This window comes from Eurypyga helias, unplaced genomic scaffold, assembly GCF_000690775.1.
Source record: "Eurypyga helias isolate BGI_N326 unplaced genomic scaffold, ASM69077v1 scaffold4175, whole genome shotgun sequence".
Classification (NCBI taxonomy): Eukaryota; Metazoa; Chordata; class Aves; order Eurypygiformes; family Eurypygidae; genus Eurypyga; species Eurypyga helias.
The window spans coordinates 15989-30802 of NW_010250621.1; the positions used below are offsets into that span (position 1 = coordinate 15989).

The 14814-nt window shown below is 41.7% G+C and overlaps 1 protein-coding gene across 1 annotated transcript in view; it reads left to right on the plus strand.

Moving 5' to 3' along the window:
* Positions 1-14814, plus strand: part of LOC104509689 (excitatory amino acid transporter 5-like) — a 53059-nt gene that overhangs the window by 14398 nt on the left and 23847 nt on the right. Inside the window, exons 3-4 of the mRNA XM_010151721.1 lie at positions 1129-1344; positions 13923-13965. Coding sequence (XP_010150023.1) covers positions 1129-1344; positions 13923-13965 — 259 coding nt within the window. The remainder of the gene's footprint in view (positions 1-1128; positions 1345-13922; positions 13966-14814) is intronic.

The window sequence follows — 14814 nt, forward strand, 5'->3', positions numbered from 1 at the left end:
AGATGAGAGATTGGCAATGCAGAAAAGCAATACATTTTCTTAATTAATCTAGTGGATAGCAGGAACCTGAGCACTAAATCCCACCCATTTGATTTCATTAAATCTACTACAAAGGTTAAGCTGCACTTTAGCATTGGCTCTAGACAACCTCACTCAGCAGAGTGAGGTCAAGGAGATCTCATTCAAGGAGGTGCAGCTTAGTAAATGACTTTTCTGAGGAAAGACCTGACAAACAGTTCTGTTTTGATGAAAAGGAGACACAGGACACACCAAATAGCAAATGTCGTATTTTGTGTTCCTGAGATATATGCTTTCAAGTGTTTAGAGAGAATTACTCAGAGCCAAATCTCAGTTTAAAGCCCCAAGCAACACTGATGACACTGGAAACTCAAATCTCAGCCTCAGGTCACTGGGAAATAGCATCTGGGTCTATGACAGAGCAGCCTGGAGCAAGTTCAAGGACCAAACAGTGCCCTGTCTAATTTGTCTATGAAAGAGGGTCAATGGGAGCCCATGGCAGAAGCAAGCTATACAAGAAAGAGGATGGACACTGGTCACCCTCTGGCAGTGGTGGGCAGAGAGCTAAAGGGGAAAGAAAATAATGAAGTGACCAAAGCATTTTCTGTGCTCCCCACTGTGCAGCCACACCTGCCCATGAAGGAGTTTCCTCTGCATGCCATACACTGTCTCCACTTCGCCTGGAGGCACACTGAATCACAGCCCCCTCCCCAGTGTACCCCCTGAGATACGGTAGAATTACATGTAGAGTTTCATACCTAAGTTTGTACGATTGATTATTGCCATTGCTCCTGTGAACTGAGCCATCACACATGTAGGTTACGCAAATCTTTCCCTCAAGCTTCAGGAAACAGTCAATTGGATTCAGTCCCCATGTGTACATCCGGAACCTCCAAGTTTCTTCAGTAGCCAGGATCTCACATGGCACTTGAGAAACATCCCTTTAGACACAGAGGCTACAGTTTTAGTGTCACTGCCAAGTTTCTAAAAACATTGATATGGAGGCAATCCTGAGAGAAGCAGGGAAAATGGAATGATTAGGAAATGAGGTTTTCAGTTGCATCAATATTATGCAAATGATACTACATGTGTTGTGTTTTCTTTCCACAGCTTAATGTCTGGGCTAGCAGCCCTGGACGCCAAGACTTCCAGTCGATTAGGTATCATAACCGTCACTTACTACCTGTGGACAACCTTTGTGGCTGTGATTGTGGGAATAATTATGGTGTCCATTATCCATCCCGGTGGAGCAGCACAGAAGGAGAGCACTGAAGAGGGCGGAAAGCCCATCATGAGCTCTGCAGATGCACTGCTTGACTTAATCCGGTAACGACATTCACTCTTTCTGCTTTCTGAAGGTAACATTTTGTACATAACTGCATGAGGAACTGTGGCCTGAGCATAAATTCTGAACCTGAGGATGAACGTTTTGTTTAAATCAAGAAAAAGTATCAAGAAAGTTTTAGAAGATGAATTTCAAGTTATCAAAAGTTTATACTGGCTGTTTCTAGTAAATTTAAATGAATGGCCATGAAATATATCAGAAGTACTAACAACACTGGGGTAGGTTTGGGTTTTTTACCCCCATAGAATCACATGTAGCCTGTGGAGCTCATAGTGAAATCTACTATTAAGGCCAAGGTAGTATTAAAATGTAATGTTAATTTAAATAAGGGCAGACAGTTGTAATAGGCAAAGCCTTAAATATAAGCGCTGAAATCCACATTTTTCAGGAAATAATTCTTAAAAGTGCTGTTTCAACAACTCATAGCAGCTCTAAAATGAAGGACACAATTAGAAGGACCACTGTTGTGATCGTTATATTCCTTATTTGTATCACATTATTTGTTCTGCTTTGTGGCTTTTCTTGTTTGTCTCACTTGGTTTGGCAGAAGGGAAGGTTGTTCTTTTAGACCAGCATTAGAGAACTGATGGTATTTTGGTAGCCTAGCCTGAATAGCCCTCTTTGTCCCAACATCTCAGGTGCTAGTGGGGTTAGTTTCCTGATTGAACATAGTATGTGCCTCAGATTTATTTTGCTCATGCAGAAAGACCAAGTTTTGCCTTTGGTTGGTAGTTTCTCAAGCTGGTGGTCTCATAGTCTATTGGGCAGGGGTGTCTAGGCCCAGCATATCTAAAACATGAAGAGTTCTCTTTGGAGTTTGTCTTATTAATATTAGAAGTGGGGTTTTTTTTGTTCCAAAACCCCAAATTCCTGACCCTGACAGGGTAACAGCACACAAAGTACTTTAATTAAAGTTACTGGGACCTCAAATCAGATGGAACTGGGATGAAAAGCTTACAAAAATCTCTTTTTTTTCCTCCAAGTTGCACTTAGCCAGGCCATCTGAAACCCTCATGTTTTCCTATTGCATCAATGTCTTACTGAGAATGGGCCAAATTACATTAGTCACGGAGCAGCAGCTGAGCACGGTCTCTTTTGTAGGTTTCCATGAAAACCACCATCTTCATCTGTAATGGGAAGATGCCCACTTCATGGCATCCGTATCTCCCCAGTGACTTTGCTGTGGTGTATGTACAGTGGAATTCGTGCGTGTGTATGTGATGTACTGTTAAGTCACATTAGTCCCTTTCTGATACATAAAGGACTATAAGGAAGGAACTGAGCAAGTTACTAGAGCTTTGAATTCCTTCGTATGACAGAGTAGTTCTGAGACTGCTAGAAGTAAAAGGGAATTTAAGAAACCTGTAATCTTAATTATTATCTTCACAGTGGCAGCATTTGGAAACCCTTTCTGGCAAGCTGAGCTGTTGTAAGGCCTCAGTCTTAGATAAGGAAATGCATAGTGAGACATACAGTGCAATGTTACACCCTAACTGACCGTACAGCTTTCTCTGGAAAGGGTCTCCCTCAGCACCCATTTCCTTCCTCACACCAGCCCAGTTGCTTTTTGAGACCCAGAGTAAACTAGTTCATGGAGATGAGTCAGATGAAAAGTAATTTGGGCCCGCAAAATTTAAATTAGCTTCTATGTTATGTTTGCATAAAACAACTGAATGTCTGTATGACAGGAACCTGAGATCTGAGTTATGATCTGACCTCTCCATCTCTGTCTGGCTAGTCCCCCTACACCCCAGGTTAATGGTGAGGTTTGGGAACACTTCATGCTGCTGACCCTCATCGCAGGTAAAATACTATGTCCTGTTCTTAAACATTTGCAAATATCTATAATTTCACTTCCTACAAGTATTAACCTGAGCAAAATATAATAGTTTGCGTGCCTATTTCAGGTATTTGTGTTTCCAACCAGGCATGTGCTTTTAGTCTGCAAAACCTTAACGTCTTCACTGGTTTGGGTAAGTGTCAGCAACGACAGGCTGACAAGCCACTCTCATTACCGAAGCTTCAAAGGAGAGAATTAAGCTCTCCCCTTTTGCTGTGCTAAGCAGCAATCACAGCTGCAATTTTTCTATCAGGAGTGCACAAACTGATGGTTTTTATTCCTCCACTACAGAAATAACCACATTTACTAAATAAATAAATAAGAGAAACACAACTGTGGGGAATGGGCTGTCAGTGTAGGCAAACACTATGGGTGAAGTCCTGGCTCTGCTGAAGTCAATGGCAAAACTCCTAAATATCTGTGTGGAAGTCTGGATTAAATGTAATGATGTATCTGCTGGTTTGAGCTAGAAAAGCTGATCCTTTAGCTCAAGGATAAATCACTTCCATTCACAGCTGGAGACCATCTTTTTAGGCCCAGATTGGCTTATCTTCTCAATTCATTAATTTCCTCTGAATTTATCAATTGCATATGTGCACAGAAGTTTACACAGGAAACATCTGGTATTCTGCAAATGAAGAATGCTAAATGTACAAGTGGAGAGATGATATATGTGGCATAATTGTGGGGTTTATTTTAAAAACATGCATCTTGGCATGACGATATACGTATTCACCCTCACTTTATCAGATTTGAAGCCACTGAAATAATGAAATACATTATTATTTCTTGTGATGTTATATATGACATTGTCAAGTCTGGAATTTTTGGCAGAGACGATGTTACTAGAAATTGAATTTCTGGAATTTTGGGTGAGGATTTTGCTTTTAGAAGTGGTTTTACTTAGAAATTAAAGAATATACTGACTTAGCAATAAATGAAACCAAGAACTAGTACGGACCCTTATGGTCATCCTAAACACCTGCAATATTAATCAATAATCATATTATTATTATGCATTATTTAGCAGCTGGTGCTATCCCTGTATATTTGTCTGTTATGTAAAAAAAAAAAAAAAGAATAAAGCCTCCAGCATACAGGACTTGATTAGGACGTAATAGTGATGCTGTACTGCATAATTCTGAGGTGGCTCTAAACCTCACGCCAAGCAGGATGTACATAATCTCAACATACTGAATTTCATGCCTTGGAAATTGTATCCACAAGTCAACAGGTTTTTGCTATGCTAGACAGAAGTACTTGAAAGACTTCCTTTCTAAAGGGAACCCCAGGAGGCTGGGGACAAGAGCTGTGGACGTGAATCTGCCCCTACTGATTTTCTCCTGTATTCAGTCGGGACAGAGGGACCACTGAATGCAGCATATTAGAAGTGTTTTCAACATTCAGATAGTCTTTATACCTAAAATCTTTAGTGCTGCTTGGCCCTAAATGACTGATTTTTTTTATTTAATCTGATCCAGCTTTAAACCAAATACAACTTCTGCTGCCTGTGGAAGATATCTGTTTAACCAGATAGTTCACCTTCATACTTATGCAGGAATCTCCCCTTCCATAACTTGCCCCCTCTGTTGGGATTGTGCTAAGTTCCAGGTTAAGGACAGGTAATTCAGAAGGCATTTGTGAGGGTGAAGCTGTGCAGGAGATGCTCTTCTGAAGATGCTTGTGTCTTTAGCTGCCACTTTATTACTACATTGAGATAGATATACAAACCTTCCTTAATCATATTCAAGGTTTCTGATGCAATCACCGCAAGGCTCATGAAAGTATATTTTCTGCCCTATTTAAAACTATAAACCCTCAAGCTAAGGTTCATCTTGTTCTCTTTAACACACCGAAGTACCTGGTGCTTTATGAATTTTAATGGATTTATTCTCATGATGTGCGATACTTCTGTGAGGTGGCCAAGGACCATTTTCCTTTCTTACAGCTTGAGAACCAAGATGTATGGAAAATAAATTACCTTACTGAGGATTGTGCAGAAAAATCTGTGGTGCCAGAGGAAATATTCTCAGCTCCTGTGAGACCTAGTAGGGGTCTTGTTCTTGGAATGTGGCTTTTGGGGAACCTCAATGGAAGTAATAGCAATGAATCAACACACATCTTTACCTACTTTTTTTCTGAAGGAATTATCAAAATTAACTCTGTACTATGTCACCAAAAGAAGAGTGAATTTTTAGTAGCCTTTTGTGAGTTAAGAAATGAAGAAAGGCAAGATACCAATTATTTAAAATAATTCAGACTTTGAGTGTTTATTCAGAAGGCCTAAAGGGATATACAAATGGGAATAGCATTCAATTTAAACTATTAGGCTTGTTTAGTTCTGCAACATACATTTACCTGAGAAGCAGAGTAGAAAATGCCTGTAATTCGGGGATGAACATTTCTAAACCAAGACCTATGACTCAGGATCACACTGCTTACATTAGCAGTTAATACTTCCACCACATTCTGTTGCCGTTATCAAAATGTGTTTGATTTAGAAGGGTAAATCTTGTTGCAACTTAAATCGCACTACTTGCTTTTGTCACCAAAGGAAACAAAATTTGGCCGATGAGATAAAAACAAACAAGCAAACACCATAAGCATTCACATGAGGAATAAATCCGATCCAAACTGGGGGTTCACCCTCCTGTTTTATATAAGGCTGGCCGTGTGTGCAAATCCGGGCACCAGCAAGTGCAGGTATTCACACACGTGTTTAGTCTATCTCAAGTCTAACCAGACAGCATGACATCGCAAGCTTGTTCAGCTCAAAAGCTCCAAATAGAACATTTCAGTGAATACAATCAGGATCAAATCAGGCCTTAACCCTTGACACAAATTTGTATATTTCAGAAGTTTACTGGAAGGATAAGTCAGAGCATTTTACCACTGAATATTCAGGATTGCATCCAATTTAATAGCAGGTACCAGGAAACTCAATCTGGCTTAACCAAGAGAGGGTTGGCTTTTTTATACCATTAATAGTTAGAAGAGGATATAAACATTGTAGAGGATTTATGTTTTCATGGGAATCCTGAGCACTCTTTAAAATAATTTCCTTTCCCTCTTTTAAAGCTAAGAGCTATATTCTATTTTACAGAAATTGTGTTTCATGAAACTAGGGCAGGAGAAACCCAGTATCTGCTGTAGTGTGGAAAGAGGCCAGGCTGTGCAGAACCAGAAATCACACTTTAAAAAGTTTACAGCTGAAGACTGAATTGTATATACACACAGTAAGATATTTAAGAGTGCATTAAATGATCCAGGGTTTAAACTATGGAAGAACTTTTTTAAATAACTTTACCCTACCTTTTGCCCTATGTTTTGCCAAAAGCCACCGTGTACTATGATAGGAATATTTGTCTGTCCCCTATGGAAAATTTTTTACTCATTTCAGATTGCAAATTTTCCTTTATCTCGCAAAACCAGCCTGGTGCTAGCACTGTTCTACACTGTATGTGATCATAGAATCACAGAATGGTTTGGGTTGGAAGGGACCTTAAAGACCATGTAGTTCCACCCCCTGCCATGGGCAGGGACACCTTCCACTAGACCAGGTTGCTCCAAGCCTCATCCTGCCTGGCCTTGAACACTTCCAGGGATAGGACATCCACAGCTTCTCTGGGCAACCTATTCCAGTGCCTCCCCACCCTCTCCATGAAGAACTTCTTCCTGATATCCAATCTAACCCTCCCCACTTTCAGTTTAAACCCGTTACCCCCTGTCCTGTCACTACAGGTCCTTGTAAAAAGTCCCCCCCAGCTTCCTTGTAGCCCCTTCAGGTACTGGAAGGTGCTATAAGGTCTCCCCGGAGCCTTCTCTTCTCCAGGCTGAACAAGCCCAACTCTCTCAGCCTGTCCCCATAGCAGAGGGGCTCCAGCCCTCGGGGCATCTTTGTGGCCTCCACTGGACTCACTCCAACTGGTTGATATCCTTCTTATGTTGAGGGTGCTTCTGGTTAATTTTTAAGAAGTTCAAGCTGCACAGAAGCCCACACCTCAAGTATTTACAAAGGACTCTGAAGCCCCTAAATGTGTGGTTCCTATTTAGCACAAAAGGAAACCAACACACAAAGAGGGTAATTCCATGTTGGAAACAACGGTTCATGGACTATGAAGCAGTGTCTGCTCTCTGGTCAGGAGGCCTTAGTCACAGAGTGGGAGGTACCTGGGGGCCAGGAGTTAAAACTGCATTAGGAAAGCTTGAGCCCTGAAGGGGAATAAATCATCCATCCTCCTGACAATTGGCCTGGACATCTTCCAATGTAAACGTACACTTTTTATGAAATAACTTTGCTGTGCAGGAACCATAGTGCTAATGTTTTGGGCTTGTCATGCTACCTTTGATGTGATTCAGCTTTTCAAGATTCCTAAAGATGTGATGTACTTGTGCTCTTTTGTACTCCAAAGAAGGGGTTTTTTCAGAAAGCTAGAGTCCCGTTGGGGCTGTGTCAGGACCTTTTCTGTCAGCAGGGTAAGGAGTTCACCTTCCAGATCCCTTATTGGAACTGAAAGACCATGTAACAGTGTCACCCTCGGGACAGATAAAATGTCCATGTCTTTGGCAAGACAAGACAATTCCACAATATGAGTTCTGATCTGATCTGCAAAAAGACAAGCAAGACAAAATGGCTTAAATTCGATTAGTGATTTTTACACTCTATTAATATCTTTTACAACAATAATGAGGATTTTAATGCCTCATTTGGCAATGAGGATTTAAATGCCTCATCTAAAAGCCTTCCTTGGTCCTTTTAGCAGGAGGTAGTAAGATTGATACTGAGAAATGAGATGAGGTACTGGAGGTGACTACTGATGTACAAGATACATTCTCCTGTGAGCCCTGAGATTTGTTCAGTCTTGATGAATTAAATTTTGCCCTTGATTTCGGGAGTGCCCTGATGGAGCCCACTAACACGAGCAGGAAGCTGTTTCGGATGTATACCTATATGACTGAGGATAGGATTTGTGGCTCATGTGGTACAGTAACAGTAGTATGGAATCTACACCGTTGATGATATGATGCAGAGGACAGCAAAAGCAAATGATATTTTGAGATTAAGACAATGTTCCTGAGAAAGAAGAGGCATCTGACCTCAGCCTGAAGTAAACAGGAACCACAGTGCCGTTCATTCTTGTGAACAGCTGTAAAACCTGGAAACTTTACAGTTGTCATGTCAAGCTATTCAGACTCCATCTTTACCCTTCCTGTACCCTTGCTGTATAGTGACAGGGTAAGATCTCCAACAGCGAAATACTAGAATACTGTCAAATGCCCTATCTTAAAACAGTGTCCCTGCAAGCTCAGCTCTGCTAGTTCAGTTTTGAGAGCAGAGTGTCCAAAGCTGGTTTATACTGACTGCAAATATAGGCCAATAAAATATTATGAGGACAGCATGTAGCAAAAAAACAGTCTGGTGGCTTTAATTCCACAGCATGGGAGACTGCAGCCAAGGACTGTCTGGTGTGGCAGGGATTAGGCACTGATAACATCAGAGTCTGAGAGCAAAACTAGATTGCTGCTGCAAAGCACGGAGTGCCCCAGAGGGAATGGGTGTTCTGAGTCAAGGAAACGACATCTGCCATACCTGTGGCTGCTCTGACGCTAGAGCAGCTGGCCTGGTTTCTAACTAAAAAGATCTGCAAGAGCTGAATGCTTTGAGTTAACAAATGTTGTAGTCAAGGACTTAGAATGAGTATTTCAGATATTCAGTAGTATAACTGCAACCAGAATTTGGCCTATTATTTCTAATACAAGTTATCCAGCAGCCATCAAACTGGCTGTCCCAGTAGCTGTAGGCTGATGTTCTGTGGACGATTCAGCTAACAACATGCCAGTAGAACGGTTTAACAGTGCTGATACTGCATTACTGTAGTTCTCAGTCATCAGCCTTCTAAAGAGAGCAAGAGGGCTCCCACGTCCTGGGGGCAGTGCCAAGGCATGGCCTGAGCTGGAAAATGGCTTCCTAACACAATTCAGCTTCCTAAAGCAGTGGAAAACTAGAGGAGCAAAACCAAAGAAATAGTGTTAATTGGTAGGTTTATTGTTGGGAGACGATGGGGAAGGAAAGAGGGCCTCCCACTTCAGGCAGTGGTAAGGTGTTAAGTAGTCCTACATGAAATGGGAAGCTGTGCCCTCAGAGCTGCCTCTCAGGCCAGGTACTGTTTGTACTTGACACAAGTCTTCAGGATTTTCTTCAAATTCCGTGGCTGGCAAATTGCAGAACACAAGTTGCCTTTAGTCATACATACACATTTCTAACTCAATACATCCTTATGTCTGAATCCTCTTATCCCAGAATTAGGGAAGGACTCCAGTATGTGCTAGTAGAATGAGCCAGCACGTGGATCACAGCAGGATGTAGTCAAAGAAGGTGTTTAGTAGGTCACTTGTGTGTGCATGCTGCTACCACAGCAAATGCAGGCCCGGCTTGCTGTGCCAGCTGTGGCTTAATAGCTCACAGTCTGTAAAAGGTTCACTGAGCTGATATTGAAGCTTCATGCACGTTAACTCTTTTAGCCTGTGTTGAATGCTCCTGCTTTGTCTGGCAGAATTCCTGAAGCAGAAGATGCTCTGGGAAATGTTCTTCCTCAGGGCAGACAGTATTTAGCTCTTAATTTTTTATGTAACCAGAAACCATATGTCTCGGTTTCTGTTTTACAATCATATCCTTGTCTTAGACCTAAATCTAACCATGTTCCACATCAGCTTCACTCACTGTTGTTCACTGTATTTAAATCCATATTATTATGTGAAATTATTTCTGCTAGGAAAGCTGAATTATGCCACTGAGTTTAGAGACAATGTTGCTTGTACTAAAGAAATGAATCCCAGATGACTTAAAGTTTTCTGCACTATTATTTTGTGTCCTGTATCTTGTAAGCAATCTCAAAGTAATGCTGGAAATTTAGAAGTATTATATCTGCTTAGCTTTCTTAATTGAATAAACACAACAGCATTTGTAGGTGGTGACCGCAACGAGTAGCTCAGCTTGAATTATTCCTTCGCAAGTACTGACAGTGTCTTTAATTCAGTGTATGTCAGTGATAAACCCAGTGCCTGTTCTGAGTAGAGAGACAGCCTCACTTTAGGTTCCTGACATCAGATCCGTGTGGGTAGATCTTTGTCTTGTCCAGAATTGCAGTACAGCTGGTAGAGATCTGCAGGGGCCGATCTCATTGCAGGCTGGATGCCTAGAACATAGGTGGGCAGAGATCGACAGGCTGCAACACCCTGCCATTGATTTCATGATATGTTTGGGCAAATGCAAGTGTCTGGATCTTGTGCTAGCCTGGAGCTCCCATGCCAATGCTCGGGATTGGTGCGCCAGGCACTCGCAGGAGAGCTGCCCCAAGGCAGCTAGGCTGGCTGGCAGTTGTGAGGATCCCACCACCTTCCTCAGCCTAGTTCCATAGTAAAAAGTCAAATCACCCCCAACCAGTCTCAGTTCAGTCTCTTGTTCTGGAACATTCCCAGGAGATTGCTGCCAAGCATCCAGCTCAGTCCTAGAAATATCAATGTGCAGCAAAACGTACCCCTAAAGCAAGAATTTCTCAGGTGTTTCTGAAGAGGCCTGACTGAACCAACAAACACTCCCAGCCTTCTCCCAGCTGTAGGTGACAGTTTCATACTTTCTTCTCATTACTTGTTTTTAGTCCGTTAGAGTTCTCATCCACCAACTGCTCTCTTGAATGTTTTTAATTAACAAAACTAAATTTTGGCTAATACTGGATTTTTTCAATCCAAGTAAACCAGCTTAAAATGAAAAATAAGCCAAAGCTCTGGCAAAAACATTCAGGTCAGCCCTTCACTGGATAAATTGTGTAACTTTGGTAAGGCTAGTCTCAAAGACTGGATCACAGTGCATAATATATTAAAAAATATTGGGAGAATTCCAGCATCCAGTATTAAGTAGATAGTTGTAATTCCTGCAGGATAAAGAATGATAAAGAAACAAAATGCTTTAATCCTCCACAAATTTGTCTAACATTTAATCTAGCTACTAACCATATGATATTTCCTTTCTCGAGCAGTCTTAATTTGTTCTTAATTCTACTAATTAGGACTATAAAACTGAGGGAGAAAGTGGAAATCATCAGCAATTAAATTCATATTTGTAAAGCTGTGGCTCACACGTGACATTCATATTCAGAGCTGTGCAGGAATCCTCAGTGTGGATCTGTGCTTTCAGAATAATGCACATTCACACAGCACAGTCATCACACTAACGCTGTGCACTCCGTTCAGCTGATCATCTCAAACCACAAAACAAAGACAATTTAATACTAATGAAGCTTTTAACAATCTGGAAGCAGAATTCCCTTATAAGGTAGTAACCATCTTTTCTCGCCAGTGCTTCCCCCTCCTATAAACATCCTCTCCGTCTTCCCAGGTCCAGCTCCATCCAGCTGTTCTTCAGTCAGTCCCCTCTATCAGCCAAGGCCCTGGGCTCAGCCAGAAGGTTCTGTCTGCATCTAATAGGACAGTGAGGCACAGCTGGCTGTAGTCTGTGTCTTGCTTTGGCTACAGATTCGACATTTAAACCAGCGAATCATCCGCCTTATGAACGATTTGCAGAGCTAACCCAGTGTTTGCGCTGCTATTCCCAGGGTGAAAGCTCTGTTGATGGCAGCACAGCGCTGAGATGTACAGCACTGCTTACAGTGGTCTAGTCAGTGTTCTTCGTCAGTAACCACGTCCCTACACACAGTCCTAAGTGTCTTAAGCTAAATCACTCCAATTAAATGAGAGTGTCTACACAGGGACTGCATTAATTTAACTAAACCTTGCTAACTTGTGATCATTTCTTTATCTGGAAAGATGGACTAGATGACCTTTCAACCCAAACCATTCTATGATTCTATTTGGTCAAAGCTGCTGTCCTCTGCTATCACGTCCTCGTACATCCATCATCACACCTGGGGCTCTCCAGCAGGATTCATAAAACGGAAGGAAATGTTGCAGCATACAGCACAGCTGGTGTAGGCTGTTATCCCACAGGAATGAGCTGCAAGGTGCAGGGGTTCTGAACTGCCTCACCTGCACCGAGGTGAGGAAAGACCAGGATCGTTGAAGAAGAGTAACTGAAGTGCTGCACAACAACCCTGTGTCTTCCCTGATAGTAACTCATCCGTGTAACACTAGTTTGCCCTAAAGCAACAGCCTTACCAAAATTACATTTAATTCCTTTATACACCTTGTCTGTTCTCACAGAGCAGACCAACAATTTTCAATCTTCTGTTTCAATCCTTAGATTACCCTTTAAGTAAAATTTTTTTCCCTCTGCTTTACCCTGAGAAGGATAATTAATTATCTCTTTGTAGCAACTGTTCTCAGCTTCTGATCTTACTGAGGCAGATTCTACCTCATCATTTTAAGTGCAACCATAATGTCACGTTATGAACACGTAAAATAGCAGTAACGTCGTTTTTTCTAAGCCAGTGCTGCACAGCATGCCCTTGTGCGACTCCGTTAGCAGCAAGCATATGCTGCTGCTGCAAAGAGCAGCTCTGGAAAACCTTTCTGTTTGGTATGCATTTAACTTCATGTATCTAGCAATTCTCTTCAGAATGCGATCGTATGTGAAAGCATATAGTGGGGTCATAGGCTGTCACTGTCTTTTGCCTCTCGGTTCAGAAGCTTTGGGCTGAAAATAAATCAGTTACAAAAATGTTCCTATTAGAATCATCACACAAATCTTGATTCCCAAATGTGGCACAGAAATGTATGACTTTTTAGCTTTTTGTGCCCAATTATATTATGATTGCTCTTTGAAGCCTGTAGAGGGTGTGCTCTCCATTTCAAATTAGGACTGAATGTCTTTCTGCAAAGTAGGTATCTAGCTCAAACTGAAGTTATAAATTAGCTCCAGATACTATTGGGTGAAATGTTATGGACTGAGATACACAGCAAGTCAGAAAAGGATATGACAGAAGTCCCTTTTGAAATTAAAAATCTCTCGGTCTCACTGCAGCTCTCAGCGTATGGTCATTGTCTTCCTCTGTAGCTCAGCTGTGAGCAAAGATGAAGCTGTTGGCCTCACTTCAGAGTCTTGTTCTGAAGTCTCAGAACCATATTAAAAAAATGTAGCCAAGACCTTACAGCTTTAATTCTTTTAATCAGGAATGAGATCCTGTTTTTGAAAAGCAAACTGTTCTTGATCAAACCGCTGCAAAGTCTACATCACTTACAATTTTAGTAATGAAAGTGTATCAGGAGGTTCTACAGTTATGAATTATCTCTCAGGATTACTTAGAAGTCCTAAACTAGATTACAGCATCCAGGGGTCTCAGGAATACATCCTTGAACACTGACTCTGTCTTGAGCAGCTCATTATCTAAGTAGGGAAGATGCAATAAAGGAATAATCTTCTCTGCAGTTAGCAGATGAGGAAGGGAATGATAGCTATGTTGACCCGGTTAAACATGGAGAATGTGTCAGAACCAGAAACTGAAACTAGAGCTCCTGGGTCTTGCTCCAGATACTTAGAAGCAGGTCCCAAAACTTACATTCTGAGGAACTGTCTCTCTGTTGAGCCTTGCTCAGACAGGTACAGCTGTATGGCGTGAGTGGGAGAGAGTGGGAGTCTTCTGCACCCGTCCAGCCCTTGCTCTCTAGGAGGATAAGTAACTGATTTATCATGGGATACCCAAGGCACACTAAACAGAAGTTGTTTTCCGTTCCATAGGAATTATTCTTTTATTTGTTCATTTTTAGGAACATGTTTCCAGCCAATCTTGTTGAGGCCACATTCAAGCAGGTAAGTGGTTATATTCCTTTTACCACTGATGAAAGAGATGAGCCAGCATCACATAAGACATGTGCCTTTGTAAACCAGAATCCAGATACAGGCATTGCATATTACTTCAGATACTGTTAGTACCTTCAGCATTTAGGAATTAATGAGTCCCTTTCCATTAGCCTCGGCAGCCTTGGTATCTGAAGGCAAAAGAAACAAGTATAAAACGCATGGTGTGACTGGAGACCGGACACGCGCACCTATGTCAGCTCCACCTCCACCCGAGGCCAGGTGTTTGAGGACCTTGAGAAGGGCACTGTAGGGAAGCAGAACAGTTTATGCCAGTACGCCTAGAGCATGGTTTCTCTCAGTGCAGGACTGCAGTCACAGCATAGCTAGAATCTCTTTCAGTGTGTACAGTAACACCCCACAAAGGATGAACAGAATACCATGTCCAATTAAAGCAAGAAAATAGCATATTTAGGAAGAGTCTAATTACTCAGATTGGAATTTGGGCAGAAAACCTGATCTCAAAGTTCTGAGTGAGCAAGAGGCATTGCAATAGTTATTTCACCTGGGGGAGTATTTCATGAGAACCTTACCTCTGGTGAGACAAAGAGAAGGACACTCAGAACCCGCAGGGAGTCATTCCTAATTATGTCTTACAGGAAAGCAGCTTTATCAGGAGCTGGTGTGTTTGCTGCACAAAGATCTGATTATAGGAAACTGATGCTGTCATGCTTTTTTTAAAAATTCAACTGTTTTTATAGATTTTAGCAGCATAGGGACAGAAGCTGCTGTCATTCTTCTTTTCATGCTTGTCCTTTTAACATGCAGCCACTTAGGAGGTCTCATTAAACTATTAATTCC